The sequence below is a fragment of the Dendrobium catenatum genome, unplaced genomic scaffold, assembly GCF_001605985.2.
Source record: "Dendrobium catenatum unplaced genomic scaffold, ASM160598v2 fragScaff_scaffold_44, whole genome shotgun sequence".
Taxonomy (NCBI): domain Eukaryota; kingdom Viridiplantae; phylum Streptophyta; class Magnoliopsida; order Asparagales; family Orchidaceae; genus Dendrobium; species Dendrobium catenatum.
The window spans coordinates 212,265-233,567 of NW_021318506.1; the positions used below are offsets into that span (position 1 = coordinate 212,265).

The following is a 21,303-nucleotide window of genomic DNA, read 5'->3' on the forward strand; positions in this document are numbered from 1 at the left end:
TGCATCCAGCTTCGCATCCAGTTCTCATGACTCCTTGTAAGCTCAACAAATAAGTGCCCTACAAGCTGAGCTAGAATAAGTAAGGAAATCACAAGCTGATTGGTAAGCTCAGTTGCAAGTACATGTTCAAATGCAGATGCAGGAGCAATACAATCAGTTGTTGGATGAAATGCGCAAAATGATGGAGCAGATGAGTGGAAAAGAGGTAGCTCCAGTTGAGGACGAGTCTATGGATTCAGAGTAGTTTAGTTTATTTTATGAACTTGTTTATTTTCTTTGAATCTGTAATATTAAACAATATGTGATGTTTTAAGTTTGTTGTTACTATTGAACAGTTCTTTATAATGAGTATTTTTGTTCTTGCATCTGTTGAATTGTTATAAACTGTTGTGGATAGATATTTGTATAGATTTACAGGTGTGAAAATTTGATTGTTGGCTAGGAAGGAATTTTTTTTTTGTCAATGCTACAGGTTTCCTGCTGAATTTGAGCCGAACATTCGCCGGAAACGACGATACAACGAATCTGATCGATCATACTGGCGTCTCTTCGTACGCCGGAACTTCCCGGCGCCTTTTTCGGCGTCGTATCTGCCGGCGTTCTCCTACGCATATTTTGCGCCGTAAACATTCCCGCAGATTATTTACGGCGTACCAACGGCGTTCTTTCCACCGGTAAATACTGGCGGACTCATATGACGCAATTTACAGGCGCCTATGTCGCCGGAATTATCGGTCGAAAGGTCGCTGGCTGCCATCATTTTTTGCGCCGGTAATGTGTCGGAAAGTGCGCCATAATTGTTTTCGGTGCTTTATATGCGCCGCAAAAAATTTATCGACGCGTTCCAAACCGGCGCATGGAATTCCGCCGGAAAGGATGCCGGAAACCTATGGTTTCAACGGATATTTTATAGTAGCGGCGAATTTTATCCGCCGGTTTTAACGGGTTTTCCCGTAGTGATAAGTCCAGGTTCTATACCGCATTAGTTAGGTTCAGACGACTGTGGTCCAGTGTCCAAATTAGATTTAGGATCTGAGGTAGATCTTTGATTATAGGACCCCAAACTTCGGGAATATAATCTCAAATTTCTAATAAAATGCTCAACTCTAATTAAATCTTCTTTCAATCTTAAAATGTAAAGGCCAATACTTAGATTAAGTTGGGACACTTTCGGATGGTTCCGGAATCTCAAAGTGTCCCCTACCTTTCTTCCCCTGACTCTGCTAATAACTGCTCAATCTTGATCCATTCCCTTTCGAGTTTCCAAAGTTCCTCTCTTTTTGGCATCACTCCTAGAAAATTTGATAAAATTTTACCACTATTTTAATCGAGAGTTTTCGTAGGAGATTTTATCTCCCTATGATGTAATTAACTACGAGGGCTTGCGCTCATAGAAGATTTAGAACCACACATTCACCTGATTTAAAAAAATTGAATTTTCAAAATTTGTATTGGCTTCCTTTGGGAGAGATCAAAGAATGATCGTTATTATCAAATTCAAAGAATTATCATCGAATGACATTTTCTCCCTTTAGGGAGATGCACTTTTCTTTGATAAGGCTTTGGATGCGAAATCAACAATCACACTTCTTGAATATCATAGCTGGATATTCAGTAGAACCTCATTTTGACCCTTCGGGGCCATATGAAGTTCTCTTTAGTATCCGGTTATGATATTCAAGATGGATTTCATAATTCTAAATCTGAATGCAGTTATGAAATTTTATTTTCAACTTCCGAGATGATATACTCTTTCTAACGGGATGATTCGATTTTAGAATTAGAATTTAAATTTTAACTCCCGAAGAAAACTAATATTTTCAAAACCTGTTTTCAAAACTCCACCAACAACTGGATAGGGGAGTTTAATTATGATCTTAACATGCTATTGGTAGAGGTTTAAGCCATTAATTCAAGCTAATTAGAGTTTAATCAATGATGATGTATATATGGGCCCAATGGCCTACACATGGTCAATTTTGTCAAACATGGTGAACCACCATGAGTTCCAATAAGTTTAGGAAAGTATAAATGTTTGGTAGGTTTGGGATGCCATGACATAGTTTAAAATTGATAGGATCATTAAAATGTTCATTTAGGTCAAATGGAGTTCAAACAATAAATTTAGTAAACCATTTTCTAGGCTTCAATGGGTCAAAACATGTTTATGGAGATCTTTGAAGACCTAGGGAGAAAATCTTAAGGTTTAGGACTTGATCTAAACCATGAAATTCCATGTATATACATTTGGAGTTTAAATGGTTTCATGGAAAAACTCGATCAACCAAAGGTTAGCCATAGGTCCCAAAAGGGTCAAATCACTTAGGAATGGATTTGAATGAGTTTAGTTCTTTTCTAAGGGGTTGACTTCAAAACTTAAGTAAAATGCCACTATGAGAGGCACTAGTTGTAAAAAAGCTAAACTTTGGTTTTCACCTAGGTTTCATCCATAAGAGGATGGCTTTGAGATACTCTAAAACATCATAAATGGTTTTGAGGTTCCTAAGGCACTTATGTTTAGTCTAAGTTAAAAACCATACCCGGTGATCTAAGCCAAATAAATTTTTAATATTTTTCATGATTTTTTTAACTTATCACGTGACCCTATGACCTAACCTGGTCTAGACACAAAAATTTAAGTTTTACTAAAAGGAAACCCACAAAAGCTCTCAAACATTTAGGATTTTTGTGGAGAAACCTTTGGTGCTTATTGAGAAAAAAAAAAGAGAAAAATGCAATGAAGATGGAGATTAGTTTTTAGGACTTCACATTCTCTGTAGAGTCATTAAAAAAGAAGAAAAAAGCTTACGAGAAAGGTGATTTTACTTACATAATCACTTCTTTTTAATGTATATTATGTGGCAATATATATTTTTATGTTTTGTTAATCTTAGTTTTTTCAACAGAGAAATATATCATAAGGTAAATACAACAAAAATGTGTTCACCTTCAAGGCATATCAAATTCTCAAATAAGCTGAAATACTTCAATGCGGAATTTATAAACTGAGCATGAATGATATATATATATATATATATATATATATGTTTAACACACAATGACTTAAAATGTATTCTTCAAATATGTCGAATGCCGCAAAAATGCATGCTTTTGTAAAATTTTATGTAAAATGACAAATTGTGGCTGTTCACTTATTATCTTAGTTGTAATTATTATGCATTTTTCTCTTTCATTTATGTGATTTTTTTATTTATTTTGAGGTTGTGCACCGCTGTGTATCACTATTGTATACCACTATTGGGTCAGCATTGTATCGTTGTAGTGTACCGCTGTGTACTGCTTGAGAGTACTGTTGTGTACTGTTGTGTATTATTAAAAACAATGAACATTTTGTGGTGAACATCTTGCTTTCCCATGAAGTTTGAAACCTACAAAATCTAGCAATAAAAATGTTATGGCCAGTTTGGTGTTGTGCTTGAATAACTAAGATCCTTATAATTTTTGTTCATGCAGTTTGACTTTAATGCTGCTAGGTACAATTAAGCATTAATAAAAAACAAGTATGATCATAACAATTCAATATTAGTGGTCATCACGGTTGTGAGGCTTCCTTGTTCTATCACCATTAGGTTTAAAATATCTATCTTCAAAATCATATATATTCAAATTTTATAGTTACCTAATTTAAGAAATTATTTAACTTCATTGTATTTCTCTGAAGTTTTTTACTATTCATCAATAGAGAAAAATATCTTTAAAGACCTTTTTCGGGATGAAGCTATGAATTTAAGCCAGCATTCTTATTTTTAACTTATCTAATATCCTCTAACTTGCCATAAATGGATTAGTGATTGGATTATTTATAAGTTTCATATCAAACAATTTTATGTGTGTGCTAAGCTGTATGGTTTAGATTTATTCTAAATGATTTATCTAAAAATTGAATTCATATGTTGCAGACCAAAGGATTTAATTTAAGTTTTAATGATTTATCTTTTGTTAAAATATTTTATTTGTTCAAGTTATTTTCTTTAAGTATAAAAGAACCATGTTAATCAATAACTCCAATATACATTGAAGCCATTAACCAATAAGTTCTATCCTTTTAAGATGAAATCATTTAATTCATTCTAAAGAATAAAGCAAATACATAAACCATCGAATTTATTTATTATTTATTTAATATTTTTTTATTTAATTTAATTCATTTAGAATAGCATATTAAATAGATTGTTTGGAATTCGATTTATCACTTTGATTTATTTGAATTAAATCAATTAAATTGTTTATTTAATTTATCACTCTGTTTAAACATTTAATGAATTTTATTTATTTATTTATTATTTTAAAGTTTATTTATTTAATTCTATTTTAATAAACTTATTTAATGAATTATGATTTAATTTTAATTTATTTCTTTTTTTTTTATTTCATTTATCTTTTATTATATATTTATTTGTTTATTATTTATTTATCCATTAATTAAAGGTTTAACCCAAGTTTGATTTTTAATTTAGCTAATTTTTTAATATTTATTATTCTTATTAAATTATAATATTTATTGGGAATTCAATGCAATTGAGTTTGTATTTTTAAGATTTTTATTTGTGATGTATGAATTTTTAAATATACCCTTTATTAATGATTTATCTATTAAGACATTTGGGCATTTTCTTATTTTTTGCACCTAATGACCTCCAATTTTCATGAGATCATCAAAATAGATCAGGAATGACTTACTATGAGATCTATGTAAGTTTGAAAGCATTTGGAATTATATTAAATTTTTTATGATTTTATTTATTTATTTTAAGGTTTTTAGATAGAGCTTTTATATTTTCATGATTGCATTTATGATTTTAAGAATACTTTAAATTATTTACATTTATTTTACTTTAATTTATTTTTATAATTATTTTACTTTTGAAGGACAACTATATTAATAGAATTAAAATTGACTAATTGACAAATTAATTGAACTCCAATGGCTATGAAATTTTAAACCTTGAGTCTATACTAACTAAGGAGAATTTCATATAAATTTGAATCCATTTAGACATCCCTGTCTTTTATTAAAAATTTTAAAATGTAAATACATGTATATCTTTGAAAATTTATTCAGGGAAAACTAAACCAAGATCTTGTATAAAATCACTAGCTAGCTAACTAACCACCAATACCATGTTTACAATATACAAAAAGTCCATTTAATTTTTATGGAATTTCAAATCCTTAGGTCAAAAAATGACCTAGCGATTTGAAAATTCAAATCAAGCTAGAGCTAAGCTCAATTTGCCATGAGAAATTCAGGGTCATTGCACACAACCTAAATTATAATTAAGCCAAATTTGAACTCAATATACATTGATTAAGCATATAAGTATACAAAACAATCAATCCACTATTTGATTAAATTCTCATAACCTACCCACACTTTAGCTTTGATTTTGGATCCATTAAATAGTCAATTGAATACTAAATCCATAGAGGATTTTATCTGCCAAATTTGGATCAACATTCAGTGAGATATTAACTTTTGAAGTTATGTCTATAAAATTGCATTTAATTTAAATGTTTACATAGTCAGCATGCTGATTGATCACTTAAACCATAGAATGCACCTCAAACATAGTGGCATTCATCACAACAATTTGATCTAAAATCAAATAGTTGTGAGGAAAAGCCCAAAATCATGGGACTCATTGGATTAACTTTGATCCGTTGAAATCAGGGCCGATGATTTCATTTTCAACCTCCAGTTTTCAACATGAGCCGTCCATAATTTTTTTATTCAAATATGCAATTCATTAGATAGAACTCTCCCAAGTGGATCCAATAGGATCTATAAATAGAAAACCTTCAATCCAATGGTTGAATTACCATGGATTAAAGGTTTTCTTCAAAACGTATCACCCCCACACACACACATCGCGCCCTCACAAATTAAGCTCAAGATAGAGAATTACCTCAAAACAATCGTGGTTTGATAGGGCTTTTAATTAGACACGATCTTCTGGATCTAGGAAGTAATTTGTCTTCAAATAATAAGAGCTGAAGGTTAATGGATCAAATTTTAGAAAGTTTATGGAAGGTGCTTATTAGTGCTAGCTCTATATTGATTTTGTAGGCTGCTAGAGGATTTGGGAAAGCTGGGGAAGCACTGAGGGAATAAAAATTGTGAACTTATTATTAGCAAATTTGAGAGTATTTAAAGAGTGTTTTGAACTAAATCTAGCAAGGATTTCGAACAAAGCTCATTATAATTAGGTGTTAAGCTAGTGTTGGATGGTCCAATAGGATGTTGATAGTCTTATAGAGATGGCATACCATATGGGATGAGCTGGATAGGTAGTTAAGGTTGAACTAAGGGTTTATTGGTCAATTTTTAGAAGATTCTAACCACCTCAGTCCAAGCCATAGGTTAGACTAGGATGGGCCAGTTCTTGGGGTTCAGGGGAAGATATTGAATGGGTTGGTTTAGCCTAATTCGGTATGAGTAGCCAAATTGTCTAATGAAATCCCTTTTGGTGAACTTAGGTTTGTCGTTTTTGCTAACCCAGGTTACCCCAAGGGTTGGAAAGGCTAGGGAAAGTCTAGGGGGTTTATGGTCAGGCAACCAGTGCTTTGGATCAGGCTAGTTGAGTCTAAGTTTGAGATTGGCTCAAGAAAACACCTTTGGGTGCACTTAGGTTTGAGGATTGGAATGGTATGGATACCTCCAAAACTCCCTAGAGAGGTTCTAAGGATCAGGTGATAGGTCACTATGCAATTAGCTAAATCAAATTTTAAAGTCTTCAACTTTGGTTTCTATCATGCTAGAGTATTCTTATGGGAGGGGGGTAAGTTTTGAGTTTGGAATTGACCTCATAATAGTGGCCAATTAAGGGTAGAAATGACTTGTGGAGTGGTAGGTTCAGGTATAAGGATTAGTTCAAGAGTTTGGGGTAAATGGATTTGAATGCATCATGGGTCTAAAGGTTGTTATTCCCAAACTTATTCAAAGGTGATAAGGGGTAGTTGAGCACTAGATTGTCTTAAGTTTTTTTTTTTTTTTTTGGTGAGTGGTTAATGAGTTTTTAGATGGGGGAATAAACTTACTATGAATTAGATGGGATGTTGGACAATGTATCTAAAGTTGGTGTGTAAGGGATACAATGGTTTGATGGTTGGACTTCTCTAGTGTAGTCTAAAGGTTAATGGTTAGTTAATGGTAGATGCTTGTGAAGGCAAGTTGGTTGTTGAACTGATGGTTGGAATGGATATAAAAAAGTGTGGAGAAGAGACAAAGAAATAATCTTAGATGTTAGAAGAGGAAGAATTGAAACAGTGTTGAATAACAAGCAATGCCACAAGAAGTGCTAAGAACATAGCTATCAAGCTCTCAAATCAAATAAGTAAACACAAATATTTTTAGTTTTCCAAAAATCAATTCAGTCTAGAAAGAGGGCTTTCTATAGCATGTTACAAATATCACCAAAAATAAAAACAACCAAAAATAGAAGAGGGAAAAGGAGGGGACCGTCTTATGAATTGGATGCAATAAATTGCTATAACATTCCATCTATAACCATAACATCTAAAGGGAAAATCCTCCACTTGCCATGCAATACATAAATAGAATATTCACAACTTAGATTTTCAAAAATTGGAGCTTTCCTAGGAAAAAAATCATGATTTAAATTTAAACACCAAATGGGCTTTGGTGGGCTAATAGGAAACATACTTCTTTCTTGAATTATCTAAGGATTTGGCATGAGATCTAGTGAATGGTCATTGTCGGCCTTGTGTTGCTTAGTTTTAACTTCATTATTCTCTTCTCTATTTTTAAAATATGGCCCACACAAATCTTGATGATATGTTGCATCACTATTTAAGCCTTTCTTTTTGTCTAAACCTCATTGAAAGATGAGCTTAGAAATATGATGAATAGACTACATTCCACTATCTTCTTGGTTTTTAGCATAAATCACAATTTTAGGCATCTTGCTATACCCCATGAGTACATTTAAAAGTTTCCATTTTACTATGATACAATTAAAAACTCTTTATCCATGAAATTCTCGAACTCAAACTTCATGGCCATCATATTCCTCATAAGCCGTTATTTGATATTAGTGTTTAAAAAAAAAAGATTATGCCTAACTTTATGACAAGGAAATATCAACCCAAAAGAAAGTATGATGAATTATAAAACATTTATGAAGGAGATCATACACCAAAACAAAAAAATATTAAAATATGCAGTCCACCCTTTAATAGGGTTACATTCAAGGAAGACGAGAGAAAACTCCACTAACAATGAAATAGCAGTCTTGGTGTCTAATGTGAGAACAAACACTAGGCTTTCTCAAAACTAGTGTACAACCTTGTTCAACAAAAAATAGAGAATAACTTAATGGGGTTGACAAAAATAGAAGATTAAATAAATATCAGATAATTACACACTTAAGAAGTTCCTTAAAAAGGTACCTTCAATTCATCAAGATAAAATTTCAAACTCATGGAAACAAATGCCATGTTTCTTTCTTGGCTCTACTCCTCTCTCTTCTCATTTCTAGACAAATAAAACAACAACAACATCAAGCCTTTATCCCACTACGTGGGGTCGGCTACATGAATCCTTTTTCTCCATTGTGTCATTTTTCTAGACAAATAAAAAATTAAAAAAAAATTATACTTCCGTGCCGATTAAGCATCCATTCATCAACTTATACAGACACATTTATAAGCTTTCACACAATAAACTTGATATAAATATCAACATAGTGAATCACATAACTCATTTTCAAGCCTTTAAATAAGAATTTTGATATCTACCTCATCATATGATCCATGCATAATATTTAATTAATACCAAACATACTGTTTGAAATTAAAAAAAAATATATGCAATTTCATGTCCCAAATTAAACCTCTTATTGCATTAACAAATATGTAAACTTTGTACAAACTGCCTAACACTCCATCTTCTCTTGCGCATAATTCCCCTTCAACATGATAGGCATTATACTCAAACATTTAATGGAATGAAAAACAGATGAATCATATCAAAAGTACTCACTGGTTCACCTTAGATCACAATTCAGAAAACATAATTATCATATGTGCACCTTCTCATTGAAGACATTAACCTTGACAGCTTCCCTTTACTAAGCTCAAACCAACTCGGATGATCTGCTCCAACATCATTTGTGCCCAAAGATATCCTGCTTGGTATCCCGAGCTGGCGTTCCAGCTCGACGACTTCTTCAACTCTCTGAATGACATGATCAAAGCACAAGTACCTGCCGCAAGCTGCGCCGCTACCCATGGCCTCATAGACACACACATGGGCTTGTGCAGCCTTGTTGACATCCACAGTCGCCAACATTCCATCTGTGAATAACTCTTGCGCTCCTGAAAATTGTAGTTGCAGCTCAGTTTATGGAAGCAATATGCAATAGGTTGCTTGTGGTTAAGCAGAAAAGCATTTACCTTTGAGGTAAGCAATGGATGCTGTGGAGTTCCGACGGCGAAAGCCAGGGCCAGTCAGAAGAGCTGGGCATACAGTTACAATTTTTAGATTCCTTCCTCGAGCTGCTCTCCAAGCTGCCTTCTCTGCCATCAGCTTGCTCAGTGCAAACCATAGCTACATTCCACAAAAAAATATAGACGAATTGGTATCATACGTACATTTGCCAATCATTTCACACAGAAATATTTGGTAACTATATTTAGTTAAATTCTAGCGATTTTTAAGGATTAATTAAATATACCTTTATGGACGTTAACACTTTGCTAAATGTGATATTGTGCCTACTAATTGGATAGTGCGAGGCGATTAACTCAAAGGACGCAACAACATGCCCAAATTGTCTTAGAAAGCATATAACAAAAATAAATTTGAACTTAATAGGAGAGTAAGGCTTTGTTTGGGATGGTTTTCTTACTTCTTTCTAAAGAAATTTTTTAGTTCAAAAAGTTGTTGAGGTAGAAATTTTTGTATTAGAAAGATGCTTAAGAAAGCATCAAAAGAACTGTCCAAACGAAGCCTAAATCTATTCTTTTAGATTTTCATAGATAAATGGGTTTGTCCCTTAGTATCAATTCAGATTTTCACAGAAAAAATTTCTAACAATTAACTCATTCTACGCAAAATGGAATTCTATCAAAAAATTCTAGTGGCTTCACATGTGGAGAGCCTATTTTAGAAACTGAGAAATCATAAAGCTAACACGTTAAAGTTCAAAAACAATGCATCAAAAATGCAGATATTAACAGATGATAATGAGATATGATAAGTAGTTAGACACCTTCTTGTCCCTACAAAGTCCTTCATCACTCCAGCAATTCTCGTCGATGATGAACCTGGTGAGCTGTTGATTAAGAGGTGAACTCTGCCTCCAAACGCAGGCTAACAATGATGATGTGAATACGCATTTCCTAACACTTGGAGTCCTCACACAGGCTTCTATCACTCGCTCTGCAGCTCTGGCTTCAAGCTCTGCCATGTGTTTCTGCAAAATGATATTTGAGGGAGAAACCGTAAAAGTTTGGAGAAATCGTTAAAATTAGGAGGGAATGCGGAGTTATTATAATGCCCTTGTTCAAAATTGATTTAAAATATCCTTAGCAGATAGATAAAACAGTTCTAACTTCACGTATTATTACTGTCTACATATTATTATTCTATCGTTTAAATTTCATATAAAATGTCTGAGAATATAGTAGTGCAATTTTTTTAACATAAAACCATTAATTTTAATATGGAAGCATTGATTGGGTGATAAGCATCTCTAACAATAAAATTTCTATAATAGATTTTTTATTATTTAAAAAAATATAAAATATCATATATATATATATATATATATATATGTTGAAGGTAAACTTGAATTATGGAGGTCAACCTTAGAGTCTAAAGGTTTTCACTTGAGTATATCTAAAACTGAATATGTGGAGTGTAATTTTAGTAGTAATAGACCTAATGAGGCGATCGTGACTTTGGGCGATCAAGTCATTAATAAGAGTACACATTTTAGATATTTGAGATCTATTGTTCAGAGTAATGTTGAAATAGATGGGGATATTATCAACATAATTCAAGTTGGATGTTTGAAGTGAAGGAATGCATCAGACTTCTTGTATGATAGAAAAGTCCCACTCAAACTTAAAGGAAAATTCTATAAGATGGTGGTGAGATCTGCAATGCTTTATGGTGCCGACTGATGGCCATTAAAAGAGAAGCATAATACTAAGTTAAGTGTTGCAGAGATGAGGATGCTCAAATGGATGAGTGGCTTTACCCTTAAAGATAGGATACGAAATGAGTATATACGTGAAAAGGTTGGAGTAGCTCTAGTGGAAGATAAGATTAGAGAGAGTCGCCTTAGATGGTTTGGTCACATAAAATAATGGCCTTCTGATGACCCGATTAGGAAAGTAAAGGTATTAGATTTGACTTATGTTAAAAAAGATAGAGGTAGACCTAAAAAGTCTTGTTTAGAAAATATTAGAAATGATCTTTCTTTATTAGATTTAAACGAGTATATATATATATATATATATAAGGTCAATAATCTAAGTTCAATTACATTGCAATAAATTGAAAGGTTGTATAGAGAGATCTGCAAGATCAGCTAATGAAACTAGTATAATATATAAATCACTCAAATAAAATAAAGAATAGTTGTACTTTAATGAACATATAATAAGGCTGTGCTGACATGTATTTAATTTTTTTTATTAAGGTCAAAAAGAGCAAAAGAAAGAAAAGATGGAGTTGTAAAAGATACAATAACTTGGCCCACTTCAATGCTATCAACAAATGACTTCAAGGAAAGCATAAAGCGGTTGTGTGATGAGTAATTTAGCGACCTGGAGGTTCTCTCAATTTCTTTTTTGCTTTCAAAATATTTAGCCACATGGTAGAATATGTAAAGTATTTCATGCAGTGATCTGCTAGTGTGATTTCATGATGCCAAATTTTTTCCGGTGATGGAAAAGCTTTCTCAATTTTGATGTTTGAAGAGAAATTATATATTCTTAGAAAAAAAAAAAGATAATAATAATAACATATTATTATTTGATTCTATATCTGATACACAAATATATGCATTTGAGAGCTAATTATTTATGCTTGATGATTTGATATGTAAATAAAATAAATAAGTTAATTATATGAACGTAGTCGTTTCTATTTTAAATATTTGGTCAAGCCTTTGTTCCAGTAAATGGTAGGTAAATGGACCCTCTTATAATATTTAGTTGGTAAGCTTTGGACCTTTATTAAAAGCAGCGCAATGCTTTAGCCTTACTAAATAATGAGGTCAATTATTGTGATTTAATTTATATCGACCTACACTTCTAGTACTTCATCCCCCACGAAGACCACAACAACCAAATATTTAATTCTTCATCTACTACTAATTTTAAATAGTATTTTCCAAATCATTAATTAAATAAAAACAGCATTTGCCCCTCGTCATACTATAACACAAGAGTTCATCCCACCCACATGAACATGATCGGACTAGATTTAATCAATGCAATACTAAAATAGCATACGTAAGACAGCATATTCTAACAATAGTGTGAAAATCACTTGCGCAATTTTCAACACCATGAGAAAGCAACAGTAATAACTGTGGTAAAGATTATAGCAACAGTTTTAACCACTGTAATAAAATAGTTTTCGTAATAATCACTATTAACAACGCAATCTCGATGCGGTGGTTTAAACAACATCTTGCATTCTTTTATTGCTAGCATAGGTTGAGCCTCCTAATTCAATTCTTCTTCACTTACCCTAGTCATCCGTTTTGCCGAGCCTTGCCTTCCATCCCCCCATTCAACCAATATATAATGTTGTCAAGCCTATGTTCTTTTCTTTGATATCAACTGTGTTAGTTATTTCTGGAATCTAATTATGTTGATCAATCGGGTTGCATAATTGACCTAAACTTCAATTTCATAAATCAAGCTCAACAACAAACACGCTGAGGGGCTGCAGGGAGGCAACGTACCACCTGCTCGGGGGTTTGAGGGTGAAGTCCCCAAAATAGTTTTTTTCTTGCCAATATAGCATCTCAGTTGTACAGACAAGAAAAACTGAATATATGGATTATAATATTAATAGTATTAGATCTAATTAGGAGATTGTGACTTTGGGTGGTCAAGTCAAGCGTACATATTTTAGATACATAAGATCTATTGTTCAAAGCGACTGTGAAATTGATGAGGATATTATTATTAGAATTCAAGTTGGATGATTGAAGTGGAGGAATGCATCCATCATTTTGTTTGATAGAAACGTATCCCTCAAACTTTAGGGAAAATTTTATAAGATATGGCAAAAAAATGTTGGACATTAAAAAAGAAGCATAAAATTAAGTTAAGTATCACAGAGATGAGGATGCATGCTCAAGTGGACAAGCGACTTTACACTTAGAGACAGAATACGGAATTAATATTTACGTCAAAAGATTGGAGATGCTTCAATAATAGATAAGATAGAGAGAGTCTCCATAGATGGTTCATCCACATAAAAACATCGATCATTTGATGACCTCATTAGGAGAGTAAAAGTATTAGATTTAGCCTATATTAAGAAAGGTAAAAGTATAACTAAAAAAGACATGGTCAGAAAGTTTTAGAGATAACATTTTTAATTAAATTTAAATGAGAATATAATTCTTAACTGAAGATAATGGAGAAAAATGAATCATATAGCTGACCCTACATAATTGGATAAGGGCTTGATGTTATAGTTTTTGTTGTTGTACAATGCGACGACATTGTAAATCCAACACCAAGGCTATGTGGATCCCCTCTCGGATGGAGCTTAGCGCCAAGGTGTTGTGTTCACATCGTTGTGTGCTATAGGCATAATGCCACAACATTATGGACCCATTTTAAGATAGAGGAGTCAACACCACAGCGCAACGGGTCAATTGAGTAAATTTTAACTTTATTTATTAAGAGTTATATTATTTTGAAGGGTATGTAACTTGTACTGGTGTCTAGACATGGTGGACATGAGTGTGAAGTGAAGAAGTTAGTGTGAGTGTGAAGATCTATACAATTTTTCCTATTTGCCATAGTTGATTTCTTGGTATGTTGTGGCTCCATGATTTTTCCTATTTTCGGGTTTTTCCATATTAAATTCTAATGTCTGCTTCATTGATTTCTTTTTTCTTTTTTATTTGTTTCATTCTTGGTTTACTTCCCAACATATTGAGCATACTTTTTTTTTTCTTTTTTACTTCTTGCATTTACTAATTGCAAATATTAATGCATTACAAATTTATTATGTTTCTTTCATGCTACTTGAAGGTAATTTTCATAGGAAGATCTAACAAAGACAATACTTATACAACATCCAACATTTTATTCTACTCCAATACATACTGATGTTCAAGAGGATGTGGAGTTTATTGACACTTCAGGGACTTCTAGTCTCCTCGACAAACCCAATTTCTGGATGATGCAATATGACTTATCAAGAACAACATCAAGCCTTTATCCCACTACGTGGGGTCAACTACATGAATCTTTTCTCTCCATTGTATTCTATTAAGAGTCAAATTCTCAATTAAAACTAATAAAAAAAGGTCATTTCTAATATTTTCTAATCATGTCTTTTTAGGTCTATCTCCACCTCTCTTAACATAGACCAAATCTAATATATCTACTCTCCTAACCAGGTCATCAGAAGCAATATGACTTATCAATACATAATATTTACTTTTTAATCAAATTTAAATTTTACATATTATGTCAATTCTATAAATAGATTTTTAAATGATTAGGGCATTCCTATTTGGCAAAGGAAGCACATTATGTGTGTCAATATTCTAACTTCTCTACCAAACACGCAAGTACCAAGTAAAGGTTAATAAAAATGGTGTGAGTTATAGTATCCCATAGTTCATACTATTAAGATCATACATGAGAGTGATTGCTAGATATCTCATATTTGCAGGAATCTTCTTCCCAAATTCGTGTAATCAAAATATGAAGCAATTTAATAAGGGGATGCTAGCAGAGATTTGTGTAATATATGTGAAAATAATACATTTTATTATTTTTTATATAATTAGTTATTTCTTATTACTTAATTAGATAAAATTATAATTTTATGGGCGCATAAATAATTTAAATTTTTAATCCCTTGGCATTAAATGGATAAGTCATAAGTTTAGATTGAATGTTGAATAATGGGACAATAGGTCAATTGAAGAAATTATGGAGGCTGTCCCTGAATGGATGGATCAAATACATAGGTGTTAGATGATGACCCAAGGGATGCAACCACATGACTAAATTAGTATCCAACTTATGACTAAATTAGTATCCTAGTTAATTTTAATACTATTTTTATAAAATAAATAAAAAAGGAAAGTTTAATCAATGACTTCTTAAAAGAGATGGAAACAAAAAATACTAAAAGTTAAAGAGAAACAAGCATGCCTTTATATGATGGATGATGTAAACTTTATTCAAACACAACAAAAGATGCTATGAAATTAATTACATGATTCATGAATTATAATTCATAAACTAATAATCTTTATTTTGATTTGTTCTATCTAACAATTTAATTGCAGCCATGGAGGATTAATGGAACACATAATAATGATTTCAATACATATGAGGATGTTGTATAGAAATGAATGATATTTAGCCTAACTTGTCTATATATAATTATTGCTACTTTATTTAAATTTATTCTTATTTTTCTTTTTTATTTATTTATTTAGATACGTGTCAGAGTAATTCTCATAGAAAATTTAGAGGAGAATGAGAGAGAGATCTTGATTGTGATGAGCTTTGAAAATCTGGCAAAAGGTTTGGAGTTTACTGTAATCCGAGATTTCTTTCAGAATTCTCCTATTCCATCTAATGACAATAACTGTAGCTTAATTAGTTGTGAGGTTCAATGAACCGACATAAATATTACATGCTGACATGAATCACATGTTAAACTTTGAACATGATGTCATATGCAACAATAGTAAAATGTTCACGCATTGTCTATAAATACTGAGCTCTTTTTTTATTTAAATATTTTTATTGCTAAATACTTTAACAATTATTACCATGTTGGTACAATTTTGCAGGTTTTGAAATCCCTTAGTTGTTGAAATATCGCCATTACTAAGTGACATTCGCTAAACTATATTATTTGTTAAACTTATGTTTCTTAAATTCGTCATGCGAAAATGATAAGTGATTTATTTTTATTTATATTTATGTTGATACACTACATTAATATATCCTTTTAAGCTTAGACTAAGGCTTCGTTTGGGATGGCTTTTTTACTGCTTCTTAAAAAAAATTTCTAGTAAAAAATTAATATTTTTATACTAAAAAGTTGTTTAAGAAACAATAAAAAAGCCATCTCAAATGAAATCTAATAGATGATAATACTCTTTGTGTTAAAATTTATTCATGTTGAATATCACTATTTATTATCTATTATTAATTAGTTCATTTTTTTTAATGAATATATAAATGTGTCATAATGTTGAATGAATATATTGAGAAATTCCACCCCTGAAATGAACTATTAACATTTCTAAGATAATTAGGCCTTAGTATCAATTGAATTGCCGCACAGTAAAAAAAAATACAGTATTTCAGCTTTTTCCAACTCTCCTTAAAAGAGCAGCAATTTTAGGCTTAGTTTGGGACGGCTTTTTTATTGCTTTTTAAAACGGAAAAGTTTTTGTACTAAAATTTTATTTTAAAAAAGCAATAAAAAAGCCGTCCCAAACGAAGCCTTTATTACTATTTTTTAAAGTAACTTTTTAGTATAAAAATTAATTTTTTTGTACTAAAATATTGCTTTAAGAAGCGGTAAGAATCACATCCCAAACGAAGCGTTAATCACTACATGTTAACAGTAGTTTCAACCACTTAAATTATTAGCTATGTAACTACAATAAACCAATGATGCAAAAAAAAAAAAATTTAACAGATATCTTAACTAGTTTATTAAAGGGGCAAAAAATATAATAACTCACGTACGTTGTATCCAGACAAACCACCAGGGTCAATGAAGCTGGAGGTGTGGAAAACACCAATGCATCCATCAAATGCTCGACAGAGACTCTCAATGTCCATAAAGCTTGCTATCATAGTCGAAACACGCTCCTCCATTTCATCGAACATCTGCAACTCCCTCAGCTTTTCCAGATCTTCTGTTGATTCATCATTTTAATTAATCGTTATATCTTATTGATTACAAAGAACTTCACAACTTAATAGAAAGAAACAGTGCAATCTTTGTAAATTAAATAATTCATTCACTTGTTATATATAAAATGAATCAATAAATTTTTTAAAAATGATTTCATAATCCTTGCATTTATGTTAAAATGAAATCAAAACAAATTTAAATGATTGTTTATATATTGATCTTATTAAAATAAATTATTGACTTAGAAATTAAATAATATTAAAATTAAAAAAAAATTTAGGTAGAAAATTTTGATTATTACGGATTCTTATGTTATTAGACTTATTTTTAACATTAAAAAGTATAGATTAAATTAATTATTTTTTTTTTCAAAATAATTGCATTTATTTCAAAATTGCATATAATAAAAATCTAATTAATTGATTAGAATTCATTTTAAATTGTATTCAATCACTTTGAAATTGAATATAATCTAAATTTTAATTTATGAATCCAACAATAAAATATTTTTCTTAAAAAAAAGGACTTTTTTGATAGGATTGCTATGTTTGTCAATGCTGTGGCCAAAATTCAATGCTTTCATGGTTTTATTTTGAGACTAAGGCATCGTTTGGGACGGTTTTTTTATTGCTTTCTAAAATGGAGTTTTAATACAAAATTAAAAAATTTTGTTTTAAAACTCCGTTTTAGAAAGCAATAAAAAAGCCAATCCAAACGAAACCTAATTTCACCCATTCAGTTCATTTTGATCTATCAATTAGGAGTTCTGACTATCAATTAAGAGTTTTTGAATTTAAATGTATAATATTTGTATGAGTTTATCTTGATTGACCGAATTACCTTTTTAACGGTAAGCTCAATGCTATCATTAACATTTAGCCTTATTTAAACAAGATGGTAATAATTTTATTATGCATTTTTTCTCGAATTTTTCTGTAATTTAATTATATTAAAATTTAAAAAGATTATAAATGGAACAATATATTAACTTTCATATTTTAATAAGACAATATAATATTTATTGATGTGACCGCTCATTAACAATTATTGATCCAGCCGATGGGATCCACCAATCGAGCCGTACACATTGTTCATTTTCAGCCTTGTTGCAACAAAAATCAATGTGGCTTGAATTTCCAAGACTAGCACCAAAAAATATGTTATCTTTCGGCCGACTTTTACTATATTAAAATCAAATTTTAGGAGAGAGAAGCCGATCGAAATCTGCGACTCTCTCTCTCTCAAAAGTGCACATTAATGTACTATTTTTTAATTAAAAATATTATTTTTGAAAATCTTCATACATTTTATGTTAAGAAAATGAAAATAAAAACTTAAAAATAAAGAATGTTTTAAATTTTGTATCTGAATATGTTAATTAGTTTTTTAATTTTATTTAGATAAATTCAAATATAAGATTGATATCTATATACGGCGGAAGAATAATTCAAAATAATAAATCATTGATCGTGCGTTAAGCTCGTTAAAAAGATGATCCAATATTTCATTTTTCATAAAACGAATAAAACATTAACAAATACAAATAATAAGAAAGGCTATATGTGGTAAAATAATAAGATAAAAAATACACTTTAAAAATTGATATAAAAAGTAATTTTAAAAATTAAAAATCAATAGAATTAATATATAAAATTATTTATTTTGATATTATTTATATAATATTTTAGTGACTTAAATATGTATATGCATCAAAGGATATATTTATTATAAGATTAATACAACTATTATTCTTTATTTAATTTAAATTTTAAATATTAATTTAATAGATATTAAAATAGAAATATTAGACATTAAATTATACAAATGCATGAAAATTTTACCTAAATCCCCCTTTTAAAAATTATTCTAATCGAAATTGAGCCATTATATCTTGACCTAAATTTTTTCCCTTTTCAACGATCGATGCGAGTGTTCCGGCGGTGGCGATAAAACATACCTTGATTTTCAAGGGCAAGGCGGACGGGATAACCACGGGAAAAGAGGCGGGAGACGATGGCGAAGCCTAGGAAAGAGACGGCACTGGTAACGCAGACCATGCGGCTGTCGTAGCCCAATTCGTCGCCGTCCGATCCTCTGCGAACGGCGGCGGGGCTTCGCTTCCACGGCATGGTTCCCGTGCCCCGCAGGAGCATCTCACGAAACTCTTCTGCCTCGGCCTCTAAGCTCTCAGTTGTCCTAATCACCCCCATATTTCTCTCTGTCTTAATCTCGATCTGAATGGAAGTTTGAAATCAGAATCACAGCAGCAGGACAATAATGGGGAAGAAATGGCTTCTATAAAAAGGGGGCGAAGAAGACGATTTAGGTTTGCGAAGTATTACAAGTGGAGGCTGTGTTCACGCAAGAAGGATAAAATTTTTTTTTATAATTTATAAATAAAAAATTTATTATTATTAACTAAAAAATAAATATTATTCATATTATAAATTAAATAATTAATTATCTATTTAAAAATATATAATATATAAGTTAGTCTTACATCACTTGAGGATTTTCTTTTACTATTGTTTATATAAATTTTTGCATATGTTAAGAACTCATATGGAGTGATGATTTTTTTTTAACAAGAATTTTTATTCCAAAAAAAAGAAGATACAACCATCCAACGAAACAGGAGCAAACAACAGCTAAAGAAAAAATACACAGTATAGCAACTGACCAGAAAATAAAAGGAAAATCAACGAAGCGAGCTCAGGTAGTGGCGAAACACTGCGACCACTCAAATAATAGACAAGGGCCCTCCAAAGGGCTAGCAAGAGGCCAGCAAAATCAAATCCTGCATGAAGATCAGCAAGAAGCCGCTAGTAATGGATGTTAACATGCCATACGAATAGATAGCACGGCCTCATCATTACCCATATTAAAATTCTTGTCCACATAAAACAATCTAACAAAAAACAGGTGCAAATCCAAAGAGCTAGACAACCAATTAACCACAGCATCCAAACCGAGGAAACTCCAAAAAGCTTATTTGGATTTCTTGCGACGATGATTTCTCCCAACCAAGATAAAATCATTTTCCATGAGAGGATCCACTTGCGCCTTATATGATTCCTGAACACCCTCGGAATAGTTAGCAAAATCGCCTGACTCCCATCCCTAATAGGCAAAACATTTAACCAATCAGAGGGGTCTACATAGCAATCTCTAGACTTGCATAAATGAACTTGTAAAGCAACATTGAAAATTAGAGACACTGGCACATCAATACATTGAGTAGACATAAGAACCCCAACAGGTGCAATTGACTCATTAAAAGGAGAAACAACTGTTGGCCCACCCAAATCAGTGGAGCCATCATCCACGACCAGATTAATACCACAATGGAGTACAACAATATTCACCAAAATTTCACCAGAACCACAGCTACTAGGAAACTTCTCAATAATAATAGGGGAAATAGCACCATCAAACGCACTAACACCCTCTATCACACAAGCATTAGTATTAATCTAGGCACACTCGAGGCAGAGGAATCTCCTCCGAAACTTCCAGAGCAAGAACCAAAACGACCACAGCTGCTGGAGCATCCATCACAATCTCAGGCTCCACGACACGAGTCACATGGTTAAGGCCATCAACAAGTTCAACCGAAGTATTAATATTATCCAAAACATAATCAACAGCCTTAGTCAACGCATTATGAGTTTAAGCTAAGTTGGGATGACGAATATTACATTCAGGTTTGGAATGCCCCAAAGAATTACAGTGAGAGCAATAACAGGGGAATCGGTTGTATATACCATAAAGTTTCCAGACCTACCCACACCTTATCAGGATAGGATTTAGTAACATCCAGCTTAACCAGGACACGAACTACTGAAGGCCTAGAGCTAGCTGACATAGCATGATCAATCTTAAGAAGCCAACCAAACATAGATCCTAAACCATGCAAAATCCTCGGGGAAAAGAGATGGGGATGCAGGTTTGGAAAAGAAATCCAAATGGGAATAATAGGTGATTTGATTTCAACTTTAAAGGATGGTGTCCACTTGAAAATCTTCATGTAACACTTATTAACAAAGTAAGGACGGTGAGAAAAAATACGGCAGTAGTCTAGGTCATTGACGAGTTTGATTAAAACATGTCTCGGATTCAGAATAGTAATAGAAAATTCACTACTGAGCTTGAGGTTAAAG

General features: G+C 31.8%; 1 protein-coding gene across 1 annotated transcript; it reads right to left on the reverse strand.

The window, feature by feature from the left end:
* Positions 1-8,858: 8,858 nt before the first annotated feature.
* Positions 8,859-19,507, reverse strand: LOC110097401 (cinnamoyl-CoA reductase-like SNL6). Its single transcript, XM_020823769.2, has 5 exons — positions 19,101-19,507; positions 16,972-17,144; positions 10,254-10,457; positions 9,436-9,589; positions 8,859-9,357 (listed from the first exon to the last, which is right to left on the reverse strand). Exons 1-5 carry the CDS (start codon positions 19,351-19,353, stop codon positions 9,044-9,046), a joined length of 1,098 nt encoding a protein of 365 aa, XP_020679428.1. The 5' UTR covers positions 19,354-19,507; the 3' UTR covers positions 8,859-9,043.
* Between the last annotated feature and the right edge of the window lie 1,796 nt (positions 19,508-21,303).